General features: G+C 35.8%; 2 protein-coding genes across 2 annotated transcripts in view; one reads left to right on the forward strand and one right to left on the reverse strand.

Annotated features, from left to right (window-relative positions):
• The window catches only part of LOC141389809 (chymotrypsin-2-like), a 37,483-nt gene extending 25,713 nt beyond the window's left edge, over positions 1-11,770 (reverse strand). Inside the window, exon 1 of the mRNA XM_073961945.1 lies at positions 11,739-11,770. The gene's annotated coding sequence lies outside the window, so the exon portion shown is untranslated. The remainder of the gene's footprint in view (positions 1-11,738) is intronic.
• A 253-nt stretch (positions 11,771-12,023) lies between these two features.
• Positions 12,024-13,030, forward strand: LOC141391381 (chymotrypsin-2-like). The gene has a single exon (XM_073964285.1). The coding sequence runs from the start codon at positions 12,084-12,086 to the stop codon at positions 12,936-12,938; it is 855 nt and encodes a 284-aa protein (XP_073820386.1). The 5' UTR covers positions 12,024-12,083; the 3' UTR covers positions 12,939-13,030.
• Positions 13,031-19,160: the final 6,130 nt, after the last annotated feature.

The raw sequence follows: 19,160 nt of genomic DNA on the forward strand, positions 1-19,160 counted from the left end.
CGAAATGGGATTTTGAAGTCGGTGCAAACGATAGCTCGAAACCGAATTGACCGATCTTCACATGGTTTGGTGAGTTTATTAAACAAATAAAAGGATTTCCCTTAAGCGAGACAGTTAAAAAAAATTGACCGATTTTTGACAAAAAAAACGCAGTAAATTTTTTTCGTTAAAATCGAAATTTTGACTTTGACAGTTAGTTTTTTTAAAAAGTTTGTTTAAAATTTTGTTTCGCCTTATGGCAAGATTAATAGGTTCTTAAAATGCTTACAAACAATCGACCCATCCGTTTTCGGGTCATCGTTGGCATCGCAAAACGCTTTTAGAAAAATGGTTTCCCAGATAGCCATTTACCACAAGACTTTGCAATATTTTTCAACAACAAAAATACCAAAAGTAGGATAAGATGTGGTCTTTCTCTCTTGATGAAAGAACTTTAAAAAAAAATTGGTAGTTTTGTTTGGTCTGCCCAACTAGGGACAGCCCTTTAAGCGAGATTGGGTTATATTTATTGCTGTGGGTTGTACATTTTTTTCTCTCCAATGCCTTTGTCTATATTTATGCTATAGAGAAAGGTGTAAATGGTCCAAGGGCTTGCCAAGCAATCCCATGTATGGGGCCAAAACAAATTGTATAGACTTGGTATATGTGCCTTAAAATTATATTTCAGTCTTGGTTTCTCTTAGAAATTTGATTAGGTCATACAAATGTTCTCCCTTATGTTTAACCATGAAGTCCTCGACTGTAAGGATTTCATTAAAGGTGGGGTAGTTGCCTCTTATATTGCTGTATTTGGTGCATTCAAACAAGATGTGCGAAACAGTGTCCTCTGAATTACAAGTATCGCAATCACCCGATGGGACTACGTGCATTTTATATAGTGTGCTTTTACTAAAAGAGTGGTTGCTAAGAATACGGTTGACTGTTTTTTTGATGACTAGGGTGGAGCTTGGATTTCTTGAACCAAGTTGTTCTATTTGGCTCAGGAAAAATTTTATAGTAATGCGAGTTGCTTTCTAGGGCTATATTTGAGTACTCCCTTGTCTAATCTTCCAAGATTTTGTCTTGGATTACGGATATGGCATAGTTGATAGGCCAGTTGATGTCCAAGAATGTGCCGTTTCTACTGGCATCCTTTGCTGCATGATCCACTTGTTCGTTTGGAGCTATATTAGCATGCCCAGGTATAAAATGTACATTTTATGTTGTCAGTCTCATTGACAAACCTATCGGCTAAAAATCGCATTAAACGGTAACCAAACCTAGTTTTGGATCATGATGACGATTTTTTTGACGATTTTCCAAATTTTGTTGACGATTTGACGATTTTTTTGACGATTTCCGACCAAAAACTGTCGGCAACGCTGATCCTCCACCAAAAACGTTGTGCGCGAAGTGCTTTAAATCGTTAACAACTAAATTCATAGCTTGTCACATCTGCAAGGCTAAATTTCATCTAATCTGTGCAAACTTAACTGAAAAACATACTGATTTGTTAAGTCAAAATTTAAACGTTGTTTTTAATTGTGACGATTGTCTCTCTGTATCAGCAGAGATGATTTCTCTTCTTTCTACAATTTCTAAAGATGTAAGAGAATTGCAAGCACTGATTGTTTCAAACCTAGTTGATGAGGTAAACAATCTAAAGCACGAGTTCAATAAACTATCCAGTAACCTTGAAGACAAAAGGAAAAAGAATAATGCAAAACCTGCGACTGTTTTTTCTTCGGTAACACGTTCTAATAATGTAAACAACCATCAATTCAATGAGACTGGAGTTGGGTCATCTGTTGTACAAAACCTAATGTCTAATGATGATGCATCGTCAATGACGTCATATCCAACGGCTGCGTCTGATCTAAATTCAAACATGTTCGATACAAACAATGTTAATGACTGGAGACAAGTGGGAAGACGTAAGCGGCGCAATCGCATTCTCGCGTTTGGGAAAAATGATGCGAAAGAACTTGAAGTTGTTGTAAAAAATAAGTATGTGCATGTGTCTGCCTTCAAACCAACAACAACATGCGAGCAAGTAATAAATTTCATAATGAGTAACGCAAATATTAGTAAAGAACATATTGAGTGTACGAGGTTGGTGAAGAAAGATGTTGATATAAATTCGTTGAAGCACGTAAATTTCAAAGTTGGTGTTGCTCCTGCATTTTTTTGATGAAATTGTAAAACCTTCGCTGTGGCCTGTTGGTATAAAGGTCAGACCGTTCATTTTTTTTCCCAGAAAACCTGTGGAGCTACAAAATGCAAACTAACTAAGAGAGATTCCTCTAAATTGAAATTTTATTTCCAAAATGTTTCTGGAATGCGCACTAAAAGTGACCAGCTGTATCAATTCTCTACTTCGTCCGAAATTGACATATTTGTAATTGTCGAAACCTGGCTCAACCAGGACTTTTTTGATGCTGAATTTTTCGATTTGAATTTATATAATGTCTATAGAAAGGACAGAAATTATGAAAGATTAAACCTTACTCGTGGAGGTGGTGTGTTGTTTGCAGTAAGAAAGGAGCTGAATTCAAGTATCTGCAATGAAGTAATAATTGATGACCTGTTGGATCAACTGTTTATTGTTATTCAAATGCGGGATTGCGTACTATGTATTTGTGTATCATATGTTCCACCTGGTAGTACTAGTGATTTATATGCTTCTCATGTTAACAACATTCATTTGCTTTATGAGAAAATGGGATCAAACGCTAAATTTGTAATACTTGGTGATTTCAATCTATCAGAACTACTCTGGGTTGAATTTAATAATGACTTTGTTCCATTCAATGTCAATAAAGAAATAGAAATTAACTTAATTGACACATTTTTTGAAATGGGTCTTTTTCAGATCAATCACTGTTTCAATAAATTAAATAAATTGCTGGACCTAGTTTTTGTTCAAGCGGATTTTAAGAGTAAAATTTATGAATGTCTGATCCCATTTTCTCCATCGAGCATTCATCATAATGCTTTAATAGTCGAACTTGAATCATTTAATTTCATCAAACAATCAAGTTGCTCTAGTGTAAAGGAGTATGATTTCAAGCACTGTAATTTTATGTCATTAAATGCCTTATTTGATAATATTGTCTGGGAAGATTTACTCACACATAAATGCATTAATTGTTCATATGAAGCTTTTCTCAAAGTTATTTTGGATGTTTGCGGCAAACATGTGCCTTTAAAGAAAAAAGTTTCCATTTCTCATCCCTGGTACACTACAGGCTTAAAAAAGTTAAAAAATAAAAGAAACAAACTGCATAAGCGTTATTTAGAAACTGCCTCAAATGAAGTTCTTCTCCAATATAAACTGTGCTCAAAAGAGTTTAATTATTTAAACAAATTTTTATACAAGCAATACTTGCTCAATATTGAAAACACAATTAATACTTATCCAAACCATTTTTGGTCTTTCATTCGTTCAAAAAAGCGTTCAACAGACATTCCATCTTCAATGATTTTTAAAAATGAATCATCTGATAAAGCAGAGATTATTGTTAACTTTTTTGCAAACTTTTTCAAATCTAATTTTGAAAACACAAACGCTAGCGGATTCAGCTGTGATTTTTCATATGATTTAAACATGGGTCTAATTCAACTTAGTACATGCGACGTTCTAAATGCAATTAATAAGGTTAAAAATTCTACAAAGACCGATGCAGATGGCTTATGCCCATTTCTTATCAAGAACTGTGCTCAGTCGTTGGCCCATCCAATTTTGATGATTTTCAACCAGTCTCTTTTAAATGGAGTATTTGCCGATAGGTGGAAGATGGCTTCTATTTGTCCTATTTTAAAATCTGGAAAACGTAATGAGGTTTCCAATTACAGATCAATTTCCAAACTGTCGACAATTTCTAAAATATTTGAGCATGCTATATTTGATATCCTTTATTTCAACACCAAATCTATAATAGTTCCGCAACAGCATGGATTTCGTAAAAATAAGTCAACGGTGTCCAATCTCTCTGTCTTTTCGGACTATTGCTTGTCAGATATGGAATCGGGTATGCAAGTTGATGTAATATACACTGATTTCTCAAAAGCATTTGACAAAATTTCACACACTATATTACTTTCTAAATTGTTCTCATTGGGTATTCACTCAATGTTTCTTAACTGGTTTTCGTCATATCTACAAAACAGAATTTGTGTTGTTCGGATTGATAAATATAGCTCTCCGCCTTATATTCAGACATCTGGGGTTCCTCAGGGAAGCATCCTCGGTCCCCTTCTTTTCGATATTTATATAAATGACGTATCCAATTGCTTTAAATTTGCAAACTTTCTAATGTATGCAGATGACTTGAAAATATTTTCAAAAATAAAATCTTCTGCCGATGTAATTGCACTGCAGAACGACCTTATCAATTTTGATAATTGGTGCCTAAATAACAACCTAAAAGTCAATTTAAATAAATGTTCCCAAGTAACATACTCTCGATTGAGGACTCCTTTACAAACCACTTATGTTTTGTGTAATTCCTCTTTGAACAAAGTGAATGAAGCAATGGATTTGGGCATTCTGTTTGATTCAAAATTCTCATTTAAACCTCACTTGGACCAATTAATTCCTAAAGTATACTCCACACTTGCATTTATTAAACGTAATGCTAAGGACTTCACTGATCCATACACATTGAAATCATTGTACTGTGCATTTGTTAGATCCAAACTTGAATATGGATCTTTTATCTGGAGTCCCCACTGCAATATCCATATTGCAAGAATTGAACGAATTCAAAAATCTTTTATCCGTTTTGCATTGCCTCATTTACATCACATGGAACCGAGGCCGTCGTATAAAATTTATTGTGCACATCTAGGGATGATGTCATTAGAAATAAGACGCAAATTACAATCTATGTTATTTGTTTATGATTTGATAAATGGTTTTGTAGATTGCCCAGACCTTTTAAGCAAAATCCCGTTTAGTGTACCAGGTAGACTTTCTCTAAGGCACAGAAATATTTTCTATGTTGGATTGCATCAAAGGAACTATATATTAAATGCACCTTTAACTCGGGCTTTAAATTATTTAAATTCTTTGTCCAATAATCAGTTGCTTGATTTTAATACTTCTAAAGCCAATTTTAAAAATATTTAAATACAACTTTTGAATTCTTTAATATTATAATATTTGCAATTAGTAAATATGATTTCTTTAGTCTGTAAGGAATATTGTTCTTAGACTAAATAAAAAAATAAAAAAAAAAAAAAAAAAAATTCAGCCTTACCACAGTAGCAATGTTCTGTAAATGAAGACATAACACTTCGATCAGTTTATTATGAAAGATCGTTCAAAGTGCCAAAATATTCATTATGGTTTACATTTTTATCGATATATCGCAGTATTTTAAATGGTAGATCAGACTATGCTGATGCTTGGGAGCATTTAGGCATGGAAATAGCATCAGAAGGATATTTATTTCACAAAGATACCCAACTTCTTGGCGGTTTTTATACCCTCAGCATTTATGCTGACGAGGGTATACGAGTATACACTTTCATACGGGCAAAATGTGCCTCATCGAAATAATGTTTCGATGTATGTTTTGACGAAATGTGTTTCAGACAATTTGGAGTCGATTGAGCAATGTCCGTCCGTCTGTCTGACTGGCTGGAGCACACGATAACTCTCGAATGGATGAACCGATTCGGTTCAAATTTTGGCTTTCGTAATATTAGTTTAAGTTCGAAGATGGCCTACATCGGTCCACTCCTTCCGGTACCTCCCCCACAAAAGCTCGAAAATGTTCGCAAAATTTGTGCTCACGATAACTCTTGAAGGGAGTAACCGATTTGATCCATACTTTGCCCATCGTGAAATGTGTACCAGACTTACAAAAGGTTTCAATATGGACTCAACCGACCCACTCCTTCGTGTACTTCGCACACAAAATTGCGGAAAAGTTCAGTTTAGGGCCTGCACTCGAGTCGCTTTGATTTTTGTTGTAGCAACTTGTATTCACTTGCCCCCCATACGACGGTACAAGTTTCATCAGGGGCAAGTCCATACTTCCTGAGAAAATAGCCTGAAAGGTGCAAAAAATTCCTATGACACAGTGTGTAGTGGTTGAAGCGCAAGATAACTCTCGAACGGATCTGCCGATTAGGTCCAAAATGTGGCGTTAGTAATATTTTGTGCAACCTTAATTAAAGTTCGAAGATAAGCCATATCAGTCCACTCCTTGAGGTACCTCCCCAACAAAAATTTCAAAAATATTCGGAAATATTGTGTGTACAGTAACTCTTGATGGGAGACACCGATTTGGTCCATACTTTACACATCCTAGTATATCTACCAGATATAATTCAGGTTTAAATATGGATTATATTTGTCCACTCCTTCGGCTGCCTCCCACACAAATTGTTGGATAAATTCACTTTAAGACCTGCTCTCGAATCACTTTAATTTTTGTTGAAGCAAATTGCATTCGCAGCCTCAATTACGACAGTAAAAGTTTTTACATACTTCCATACTTCTTGAGAAAACAGCCCGAAAGTTGTAAAAAGCCCTGTGGCACCATATGTGGTGACTGGAGAGCTCGAACAGAATACTACGTTCGTCCACACTTTGGATATCGTAATATTTCTTTGAATATTAGATGAAATTCGAAGGTGGTGCTTATAGGTCCACTCCTTCCGGTACCTCCCCCACAAATGTTCGAAAATATTCGCTAAAATGGTACGCGCGATATTTCGTAGACGTAGCAACCGATTTGGTCCAAACTTTGGATCTCTAAATATTGTCGAAACTAAGTTTATATTCAAACTTGGGCCCTATCTGTCCGATCCTTGGGGTACCACCCACACAAATGTTCAACTTTTTTGTGTGGTTAAGGGTCTGTTTGAGGATCCTAACTTTTAATAGCGATATTATGTTTTTCGTAGGCTAGTATGGTAAAAAAGCCCTATCTATCGATATTCCCGCAAATTTTAGCGCTTTAATCCTATCCATATTTTTGTCGGTTCATACGCCCAAAATTTTGAAAACCCCCCTAAATACATACGTATTTCAATCCACACAGGCTGAGGGTATATCTCCGTCGGCAAAGCCGACTGATACTTTTTTACTTGTTGGGATATATAAGTTTGAGTTGGGAAAGTGCAGTCATGATATTGTTTTATAAGGAGACGATACAGTCAGTGAATTGTTCCAATTTGAACTTCTATATCTCAAAAATGGCAAAACCTATGAAAATACCATAGAGAACAATCTGGTAGAGAATTTTCCCTGCTTTAAAATGTTTTAGTTCCATTTTGATAGGACCTGCGGTTTCCCAGCAAAATTGTGATTTATTTAAAAATAAAAAGCGCCCCGGCGATTTTTTTGTTTCTTGATTTTTCTCATCTATGAACATTGTAGTTTCAGAATCCGCAAAAACTTCTCAGGTGTAAGCTCCTTTCACTTAAAGTTAGTTCAAGAGCAGCGTGCATATATAATTAAAATTTAAAAAAAAAACAGTCAGTAGAACGTTACTAGAAATCATTATTCAGAGAAAGACTGGGCATCCACTTTCCAGCGGCGCTGCCGTATGTTTCATTAAAGATTTTGTCTCAAAAATCTGCTACCTTGCTGTCTTGCTTCCTTAATCTCGTATCTTTTTCTTTCAGGAGAAATGAGAAACCATACATTTTGATTTTTTTGATTAAGCGTGTAATGGTACAGGTTTTTAAGTGGACATTTTTTAACTTTTTGGGAGAAGTACCGGAAGTTGTGGACCGATATTGTCTTCTTCTTCGAACTTAAACTAAGTTTACGAAGGTCAAATTTTGGAACGAATTGGTTGATAGTTTCCAGCCACTACACTTGGTGCCAGAGGAGTTTGTTTACAGTTTTCCGTCCATTTTTTCAAATAGTATGGATAAACTTGTACCTTCGTTAAGGGGGTAGCGAATAGAAGTTGTTGCAAACATAATCAAAACGATTCGAGAGTAGGCCTTAAACTGCACTTTTCCGACATTTTGTGTAGGAGATACCCGAAAGAGTGGACCGATAGAGTCCAGATTGGAACCTCCTCATGTGTCGTAGGAATATTACGAGTGCTATAGTGAGTACCATTTTAGCGACAAGTTTTGAAGTTTTGTCGGGGAGGTATCTAAAGGAGTATCCCCCCAAGATTTCAAAATTTGTCATTGGCATTGACAGGTCTGCTGTTCTGGGTTCAGGTGGATCTTTACCTGACCAGAACATTAAAATGTTCGGCGGTAATGTTGGCTTACATTTCCGCGAAGAACTTCATATGAAACAAGTGAAAATGTGTCAGTCGGCTTTATATACCCTCAGCCAATGTGAAGTGAAACTTTCACCTACGGACAGATCGAATGCATTTAAGGTATCTTCTGAATTTTGTGGCCCTTTTTGGACATTTGAACTTGCCGACAAAAATGTGGATTAGGAATTATCTGCACTAAGACACAAATGTTGAACTTTTGTGGGGGAGTTACCTTTAGGGAGAACCGATATGGGCCATTTTAGAAGTTAAACTAAATTTGGACAAAATATTAGGAGATCCAAAGTTTGGAACGAATTGGTTGCCCCATTCAAGTGATATCGTCCTAGCATTTTAGTGACATATTTTTACATATTGGGGAGAAGTACCGGAAGTTGTGGAGCGGTATTGCCCCATGAAACTAAGTTTGGATATTATATGATGAAGACCAAATGTTGGACCAAATCGGTTGAACAGTTCGAGAGTTATCGTGCTCTCCGACCGCCACATATGGTGACATAGGGGTTTTTTACACCTTTCGAGCTGTTTTCCCAAGAAATATGGACTTGCCCCTAAAAAATCTTTTACCGTCGTTATGGAGATAGCGAATGCAAATCGCTTCAACAAAAATCAAAGTGATTCGAGAGCAGGTCTTAAAGTGAACTTATCCGAAATTTTGTGTGAGATGTACCAGAAGGAGTAGACAAATATAGTCCATATTCGAACCTCATCTATATCTGGTAGACATATCAGGATGTGCAAAATATGGATTCCATCGGTCACTCCCTTCAAGAGTTATCGTGCGCAAAATTTTTCCGTACATTTTTGAACCTTTGTGGGAGAGGTACCTGAAGGAGTGGATCGATATGGCTTATCTTCGAATTTAAAGTATGTTTGGACAAACTATTACGAAGGCCAAATTTTGGACCGAATTCGCAGATCCGTTCGAGAGTTATCTTGTGCTCCAAACACTACACACGGTGTCATAGGGGCTTTTTGCACCTTTCAGGCTATATTCTCAGGAAGTATGGACTTGCCCCTGATGAAACTTGTACCGTCGTATGGGGGGCAGTGAGTACAAGTTGTTGCAACAAAAATTAAAGCGATTCTAGAGCAGGTCCTAATCTGAACTTATCCGATGTGCAATGTATGGATCAAATCGGTTACTTCCTTAAAGAGTTATCGTGCGCACAAATTTTCCGGACATTTTCGAACTTTTGTGGGGGAGGTACCCGAAAGAGTGGACCGATATAGCCCATCTTCAAACTCAAACTAAGTTTGGGCAAAATATTACGAAAGCCAAATTTTGGACCGAAAATTTGCGCTCCAGCCAGACAGACAGACGGGCGGACTTTGCTAAATCAACTCCAAATTTTCTGAAACTGATTTCGTCCAAACATACTTGGGGTCTAAAACCATTATTTTGATGAAGCAAATTTTGCCCATATGAAAGTCTATATACCCTCGTTAGCATAAATGCTGAGTGTATAAAAAGATAAGATGCATTGCAAATAGTGGAAAAAATTACAGTTTGGAACTATGCAAATCAAGAACAGAAGGAAAAAATCATTTAAAAAATCGCGAAGATCCTTCTTGGCCTCTTTCAAAAATTAATTGGATCATCAATATTAATCTAGCAACCAATGTCTTGGTTCCGAGTGTTCTCAAGGTTCCAAAATCTAGAAGATCATTAAACTTTTCGCAGCCGTTCTTGCAGATATTGAATCTGAAACTCTCCACAAACATACTACATTCAAATATTCCACTTTTTGACCACTAATTTGGTGGTTTGAAACGAATTTATTGAAATTCTTGATCAGGATAAAATTCCGAGTTGATCTAGTCATGTCCGTCTGTTGTTATGACTCTCGCGTCCACAATATTTGATATAGAGCGCACCCGAGTGTATTTGTCTATAGGAAGATCAAGTACGAAGATGGTCTATATCAGCCCACGTTTTGGTATAGTCCCCAGATAATGATACCTCCCGATTTTCGACATTTACTGACTGAACTACCTGTAATGAAACATTTGAGATTGCCAGTGGTCAAAAAACTAATACACCAAAAATTGTCAATAGAGGTCCATGTTTTGGTATAGCCCCCATTTAACAATACCTCCCATTTTTAGGTATTTTAGGAATTTTAGCCACTTTCATTACCGAACTACCTGTTATTTTATATTTGAAGTTCTCTATAAATCTAGGTTTTGGTATAGCCCCATATAACGGTATCTTCCGATTTTGGTATTTTGAATATTTTAGCCACTTTTTTGACCAAAATAGCGGTAATTTGACATGTGAGGTTTCCAATGGTCACAAAACTTCTCCACTAAAAATTTTCAACATAAGTCCATGTTTTGATATGGCCCCCCTATAGCGGTACCTTCCGATTTTCGATATTTTGAGGATTTTAGATAAATTTTTTGACCGACCTACTTGTAATTTGATACTTAAGATTCTTAGTTGTCACATTGCTTCTGTCAACATAGGCCCAGGTTTTGGTGTAGCCCCATATAACGGTACCTACCAATGGTCGGTATTTTCAGGATTTAAGCTATCTTTTATTTAACACTAGATATTCGTTTTGGTATTTTGAGTATTTTAGCTAATGTGACATTTAAGATTTCCAGAGGTCACAACATGTTCTCTACCAAAAATTGTCAATATATGTCCATGTTTTGATATAATGGTAGCGCCCGATTGAAGATATTTTTAGATACATTTTCTGACCTAATTTAGGTATACGGGGTATCTGTGGTCTTAAAATATTTCCACTTAAAATTGTGTACAGGAAAGAAACCTAATTATTCCATTTTAGTTCAACATATTTTATGGTGGATGGTATGAAAAGTTCAGCACCGACCGAACTTAACGATTTATTACTTGTTTAGGTTTTAATTGTAAGGACGAATAACTCAGCTTTGGTTGGGAATATTGCAACAAAAGTGACTAATATTAAAGAAGAGCTTTTAAGCTTTAAATTCGTCCCAATTGTGTTACCAAAATATTTAAAATACTAGAGGTATAGAAAAAGAGCAGATCAGTTAACTTAAATTTTGTAATTTTATTTCCATGGCAGATGTTTCTGTTTCTGTTGGACATATTTCATAGAGAGAACCAGATATTGAAAGTAGACCGTCAAATATCAGAGGTATTATAAAATACGCTAAGAAATCCCAAATTTAATTTATTGAAAATTTTATCTTAATGGTAAGTATCTGTGCTTCTAGTTTGTTCACAAATTTCCCAAGTTTTGCAGGGTATGCGCTGGTATTGCAATAATGCTAATAAAGTATTCTTCTTGCCGACATAGTTTCAAGTATACAAAACTATGTTGTTTCTACTAAAAAAACATCACACTGATCCAAAATTAATTCGCAACAACACATATTCCTCCATTCCCAACACAATTTCCAAAATATACTTCATGTAATAATATCCGTGATACATCAAAGCCGACGGAAAACTTAAAATTACCTCTCAATAACAAACCAAATAAAATAACAGATACCACTTACCTTGAGATCCAAATCAAGCGAACAACTACTACAAACTGATTTGGACGCAAGAACTTCGCTTATCGAATCTGGCCAACGCGAAGTAAATAATATAAAATCATTACAATGTCCGGCAATAAAAATCCAAAATCGTCCGATAAAAATCCAAGTAAATACAACAATTCTTCTTGTCTAAATTACCCAAATCTAATAAAGAATGTGATATCGAAACTATAGTCGTGTATGGGAAAGATATCGTTTATGATATATACCTAACAATCAATATCCAGTTTGTGGCAAACGAAGTACAAAACTTGGCCAGTTAGCGTTCGGGCTGGACAGTTTTCAAATTGCTCTCCATTTGAAATGAGGTATTTTTCTATAACGACAACCATAGCCGTTGTGCTGGCTTTGGTATTCTGCACCTTGTCCAGTACAGAAGCATTGCGTGTCCATCAGGGATTTGCTGATTTACCCAAGAAGGTAGAAGAAGCGGAACGTAGTGTAAAAATTGAATCGCGTATTGTTGGTGGTGAAATAGCTGCTGAAGGTTCAGCTCCCTGGCAAGTCACATTACAAAATCAATATGGCAATCATTACTGTGGTGGTGTTATCGTTGGTGATCGATATGTCCTGACCGCTGCCAGTTGTGTAGCTGGCCAACAAAAACGTAACATTAAAGTGATTACCAGCACCAATGATTGGATGGGCGAAGGTTGGATGTATGAAGTTGATGAAGTTTACACTCACTGCAATTTTGATAAGCCTCTCTATCACAATGACATTGCCCTATTACGTACTGCCACCTATTTTGCTTTTGATGAGAAAACGAAGAGCATTACTATGGCCGAATTGGATGAACTGAAAGTGGGTGATGTTGTAACCATGACCGGTTGGGGTAATTGGGAAGTTGGCCAATCGTATTTCCCTGAGGATTTGAAAAAGTTGACTGGCACCGTGATCAGTAATGAAGAATGCAAACGTATTTATGGTAAATATTCCGATGATGTTGATGATGGTCATATCTGTGTCCAGCCTCCACAAGGTTCGGGTGCTTGTCATGGTGACACTGGTGGTCCATTGGTTGATGCCAAGGGTCGTTTGGTGGGCATTGGTAATTGGGGTGTACCCTGTGGTCATGGTTTCCCAGATGTCTTTGCCAAGGTTTCGTTCTACAATGATTGGATTCGTACAAGTATCCGAGGTTGTCTTAATGCTTAATTGAAATTTTATACTTGTTTGAAAAATATTTTATATTATCTTAGTCATATGGAATTATATGTGGTAATAAACGATTGATGGCGTTTTATTGAGTTTTATGGTTGTTTTTTTCTGTTTAAAATTATCTGCTATAAAAATAAAATATGTAATAAAATATGCAATCTGTCATTGTGGGTTCAAGATGCTGACTTTTCGTATATCAGTCCTTAAGAAATCTCATTTGTTGAAATGTCCACATTTGCCAATGCGAAACGGAGCTATCAAATTTCAGATATTTTTTTAAGGAAAAAAAATTAAGATTTCCAATAGTACGGACTGTAATACCGGAAAACCACTTCGTTCAAAAACATAATTTCATTTAAGGTAGGCGATTTAAATAGGCAACTTCAAGAAGGAAATACGATTATATGTCAAAAATTAAACAATTTTTCTGGCGACTTTCTTACATATGAATTCTAAATTCAAGAAATACTTCGTATGAATGATGTCGTATGAGGTGCAGCTCTATACCTTTTTCAGATGTAATTCAACATTCCAGTTGTAATTCGTAACATTTCATTTGTAATTCGATTATTCCATTTGTAATTCGAAACATTTCAATTGTTATTCGAGAATTCCATTTGTAATTCGTATTATTTTATTTATAATTCTAATTATTCCATTTGTAGTTCGAATTAATCTATTTGTAATTCGAATTATTCCATTTGTAATTCGAATTATTTTACTTGTAATTCGAATTGTTTTATTCGTAATTCAAATTATTCCATTTGTAATTCGAATTATTCCATTTGAAACAAATTTAAACACATTTTGGTTACCTTGATTTTCTATTTAGTTTTTACCAATTACAAATGAAATGTTTCGAATTACAAATAGAATAATTCGAATTACAAATGTAATAATTCATATTACAAATAGAATAATTGGAATTATATGTGGAATAATTCGAATTACAAGTAGAATAATTCGAATTACAAATGGATAAATTCGAATTACAAATGGAATAATTTGAATTATAATTGAAATATTTCGAATTACAAATGAAATTCTCGAATTACAAATAAAATTTTACGAATTAAAAATGGAATTGTCGAATTACAACTAAAATGATTCGAATTGAATCTGAATTTGTAATTCGACTTATTTTACTTGTGATTCGAACTATTTTATTTGTAATCCGAATTATTCCATTTGTTCCTTTCCTTTTTATAAATGGAATAATTCGAATTACAAATGGAATAATTTGAATTACAAATAGAATAGACGAATTACAAAGGGAATAATTTGAATTACAAATAGAATAATCGAATTACGAATGAAATGTTGCGATTTTCGAACCGAATTGACGTAACTATGCATTTTTCTTGAAACTTCATAAAATAAAATTTTTAGCAAAACTCTCATGTATTTGTATCTCCAGATTTAAAATCATAAAGCTCGATTTCAAAGAGAAATTAATTAAAAATTAATACTAAAAATAATCTTCGCTTGAAAAGGAAAAATTTTCAAAATAAATAAAAACAGCTGAGCCAGGCTTGGGTTTGAACCCACGTCCTTGAAAAACACAGGAAAAAGTGTTGTCACGGCGTGTTAGCGTTCAGAGCCAAACTCTTTACTTTCAAAGGCAGCGCTAAGCGTTTGTCATGAAAGCACAACTAATGGGAAAATCCCCATTGCCGTTGTAGAAAACAAAACAAAATGCATTTGAAAGAAGAAAAGTTCGAGGACATCGAAGCCACTCCACATCCGATATGTCTGAAGAGCCTTTACCGAAGGCGAAACATGCATGTTACATAGTGGTAGGTGTATTGGTTCGAATCGTCGGCTTTCCTTTTTCAGATGCATTATTGATCATAAAGCTCCATTCCAAAGAGGAATTAATTAAAAATTAATACTAAAAATTATATTCGCCTGAAAAGGCAAAATTTTCAAAATAAAGGAAATTCTTTTAATAATAGCCTCCACCATAAGATGACAGGTATAACTAACATTTTGTTTCCATGTGTAACACTTCGATTTTTTTGATCACAATAAAAATGAGTTAATGTAGCGATGTTCTTCAGCTGAAATCAAGATACAGCCCGCAATATTTAACATTGAACTTTGTAATGAATTTCTCCTAAAATGTTTGGTATTGGAAATGGGTTATACCGGTCCGCCTTTTAATATAATCCCCATGGAACTGTACCACCTGATTTTCGGTATTCGCCATTAAATGGGATTTTTTCTCCCTTGGGGTATAAGCATTCCCATTCTGCGTTCAGTTTTTGATAAAGCACCCGATGTTGGGTATTTTCAAGATTTTACCCAAATTATTAAACTGAAATAGCTATAATTTGGTTTGTTGGTGTCCGTTGGGGGTCGTAAATACGCCTGCAGAGAATTGTCGCTACAGGTCCACTTTTTGATAAAGCTCCCATAAAATGGTACCTCATGATTTTCTATAGTAAGGAGGTTTTGCCTAATTCTCCCACCGAAATGGTTGTTGTTGGTCTCCGTCGGGGGTGGTAAACATACCTGCAGAGACTTGTCGGTATAAGTCCACGTTCTGATATAGCTATCATAGAACAGTTTGGAGGTTTCCCACCGTCATGGCTATAATTTGGTATTTAGTCTTCGTTCTATGTAGAAGACATTCCCACATAGACTATTCGGTACATGTTTAGGTTTTTATATAGAGTACATAGAACGGTACCTCCCGATTTTTATTATATTCAAGGTTTTAGCCGCATTATTCAACCGATATGGCTATATTTGGTATTTAGTCGCCCTTGGAGGTTTCAGCCGAAATGCCGAAATGGCTAAAATCTGGTTTCAATATAAATTGTGGTGAATGGTGAAAAAGTTCGGCGCGGTCGAACTTAACGCCACTTTTACTTTTTGTTAACAAAGTGCTGATTCACTGAATACGTTATTATTTTAGGCTCCTAAACATGAAAATATCAGTGATTCATGAAAAATGAATTCAAAATGCTTGTTGAATTTATCCAGACTTTGCTGTATTAAAAACCTGATTCTGATCGAATTTTTCCAAGCACTGAAGTCAATGTTCATGGCGTGCTTGCAGTAAGAATAAAGTTTTCAAAAATCGCGGGATTCTGCTTCCAAAACACCCATTAATGGCAGAGGCCACCATTGCTGATGTATCTAACACTAATATATCTAATAATCTCTGAGATTTCGCGATTTGTTAAAACGCGATGTGGGGGAGGTCGCCCACCCACTGCATTTTCGGTATTCTCCCACCTTATGAACGTACACACAAAATTTCATCAAATTCGGTCCAGCTGATTCGGAAGTTTAATTTAGAACATCGTGTTAGTCTTAAAGAACTGGACATACATTTAGATAGATTATAGATACACCGCATTGTTGGCCCGTCGTTTTAGTGACCTATGCTAATTTTTTTAGACGTTCAAGTTTTTTAACCATCTTTAAAATTAGGTTCTCAATCGATTTTTTTGGAACTTCGGTCAAGCGAAAGTTAACATTATCGGGGATGTACTGTACTGTTGATCGCGCATTCCCACTTATTGAAGCCAGTGTTTATAGCGTTTGTGTAGTCACGCTTACTAAAATTAAGGGTATTAGTCCCAATTTACATTAGGCGAGTTTACTTGCGGCAATTGTCAGTTTGTAGGTGAGAGAGGGTGCTGAGAGGCAAAGGGTTACCACATGCCTCACCTCTCTCACCTACAAAATGACAATTGCCGCAAGTAAACTCCCCCAATGTAAATTGGGACTTATCTATAAAAATACATTTTTGAAAAATTGGGCTGACCGCGATATTCCACTTCCGAGATTACCATTCAGGATCGAGGCAGTATTTAATATAGTTTTGCAAGTAAATTTTAAACAATACGTTCAAAAATATCCTTAATTTCACGTTTTCTTAAAAAATTTTGTGGGGGAGGTACCCTGGTCACTCCACTGACCCGTATGAAAAATAGCTAAAAACCTATTCTTAGACCTAAAAACTCCACATACAAAATTTCATCGAATTCGGTCCAGCCGTTTCGGAGGAGTTTAATTTCGAACATCATGGCAGACTCGAAGAATTTTATATATATATTGATATTTCTATGTTCGATGTATATTAGGGATATATATTTTTTGAAAAAAAAAAAATTATTCATCAGAAAAAAACTATTTCCCATAAAGGCGGCTTCATATCATTGACATGTAACCTCCTCTAAGTCTGAACGACGTGCCGCACACTAAAACACCGCTTATAGAGGCGGCGAAATATTTGTTAATATGTGTGGTATTTTGTTAAACGTGAAAAATATAAAGTCCTAATAAACGTGTACTATTTTGATTTCAAAAACACATAATTAAAGCAGCATTTCATTTTTCGATGAATTACCAGCGGCCCAAACATTTTTGCAAGAATTCTACTTTCTGCGAGAAATTATACATTTAGCGGAATGATATGGAAACATTCAGATTGAAAATCTTACGAGTTTTCATTCATGTTTTCCAAAATATTCAATCAAATGTGAAAAAATATTAGTATTTTAATTTCCAATAATTTATAGACATTTCCTTATTTTGTTTACATGTATTTTCGATACTAACATTACAAACAAAAACAAATTCCTATGTGGTTGTTGTTGAGTTGTATTTGTTGTAGTACTTACTTTACGTGGTTTGTTCTACCATGACCCTCAAGCCTCCACTGGTCTATGAAATCGTAAATTTATTTTGGCGTGGACAAGCACAGTCTACGCCAAAATAAACCATCACCTTCTTATATTGCAAGGTTTTTTACCCTCAGCCTTTAGGCTAGAAAGGGTATATACACTTTGATACGACCAAAAACGTACCTCATCGAAATAACGGACTCCAAATTGTCTGAAACGAATTTCTTCCAAACATACTTGGGGTCTAAACTTCGTTTCAGACAATTTGGAGTCGATTTAGCCATGTTCATGCGTCTGTCTGTCTGGCTGGTGCGCACGATAACTCTCGAATGGATCAACCGATGCAAACCAAATTTTGGGTATCGTAATATTTTGTCCAAACTTATTTTAAGTTCGAAGATGGACCATATCGGTCCACTGCTTCGGGTACCTCCCCCACAAAAGTTCAAAATTTTTCTGTAAAACGGTGTGAACGATAAATCTCGAAGGGAGCAATCGATTTGGTCCAAACTTCGCACACCGTATTGTTCCTTCCAGATATAGATCGGGTTCAAATATGGCCTATATTGGGCCACTGCTTCGGGTACCTCCCACACAAAATTCGGATAAAGTGAAGTTTAAGAGCTCCTCTCGGATGGTTTTGCAATTTTTTTTTCTCCTTGCGGCTCCCTTTACGACGGTACAATTTTTTCTTGCGGAGGTCCATACTTCCTGAGATATTGGTCTAAAAGCTCCAAGAAACCTTGACGGTACCAACCAAAATGGCAAATCCGCAAGATAATTCTCGCAGGGAGTTTCTGATTGATGCAGGCTTTGCACATCGTATTATTTCATCCAGTCATGTATGAGATTGAAATATAGACTATATCGGTCCACTCCTTCGGGTACCTCCCACACAAAATTCGGATAAAGTGAATTTTAAGAGTTCCGCTCGCATCGTTTTGATTCTTTTTCAGTAGGTTGTTGGAGCGGCTTCATTTACGATGGTACATTTTGTTCCGGAGTAAGCCAATACTTTCTAGGATAATGGCCCAAAAGTCCAAAACCCTGCCGGCTATTGTGCAAGATAACTCTCAAACTTTTTCAAAAATTTCTTTCAAAGTTATTTTAACGTAATTTAATATTTCGAGTCCTTTATGAGGAAGTTTGGTTACCAAACATGTTTGGTATATGTCAATGATTTGGTATAGCGCGAAAAAAATGTATCATTTTTTTCACATGGAATAACACGGTGCTCTTGAAGCAACTTTAAATGGAAGGTGCTTAAACTTGGGAAGTTTCTGCGGATTCTGAAAGTACAATGTTCATAGATGAGAAAAATCAAAAAACAAACAAGTAGGAAAAGCGTTAAGTTCGGTCGGGCCGAACTTTTTATACCCTCCACCACAAATTTCAGCCATTTCGGTGGATTAATGTGACCACAACCTTCAAAATACCGAAAATCGGAAGTTACCGTTCTATTGGGGCTATATGATGGCGCGGACCTATACCTACAAATTTCTGGGGGGGAAGTTTTATATGCCCAACGAAGACTAAATACCAAATTTCAGCCATCTCGGTGTGATAATGAGGCCAAAAC

Source organism: Musca autumnalis, unplaced genomic scaffold (assembly GCF_047663935.1).
Source record: "Musca autumnalis isolate F117 unplaced genomic scaffold, ASM4766393v1 scaffold_1, whole genome shotgun sequence".
Taxonomy (NCBI): domain Eukaryota; kingdom Metazoa; phylum Arthropoda; class Insecta; order Diptera; family Muscidae; genus Musca; species Musca autumnalis.

Coding starts and splice junctions, on each gene's coding strand:
- LOC141391381 (XM_073964285.1), top strand. CDS start 12,084: ATGAGGTATTTTTCTATAACGACAACCATAGCCGTTGTGCTGGCTTTG.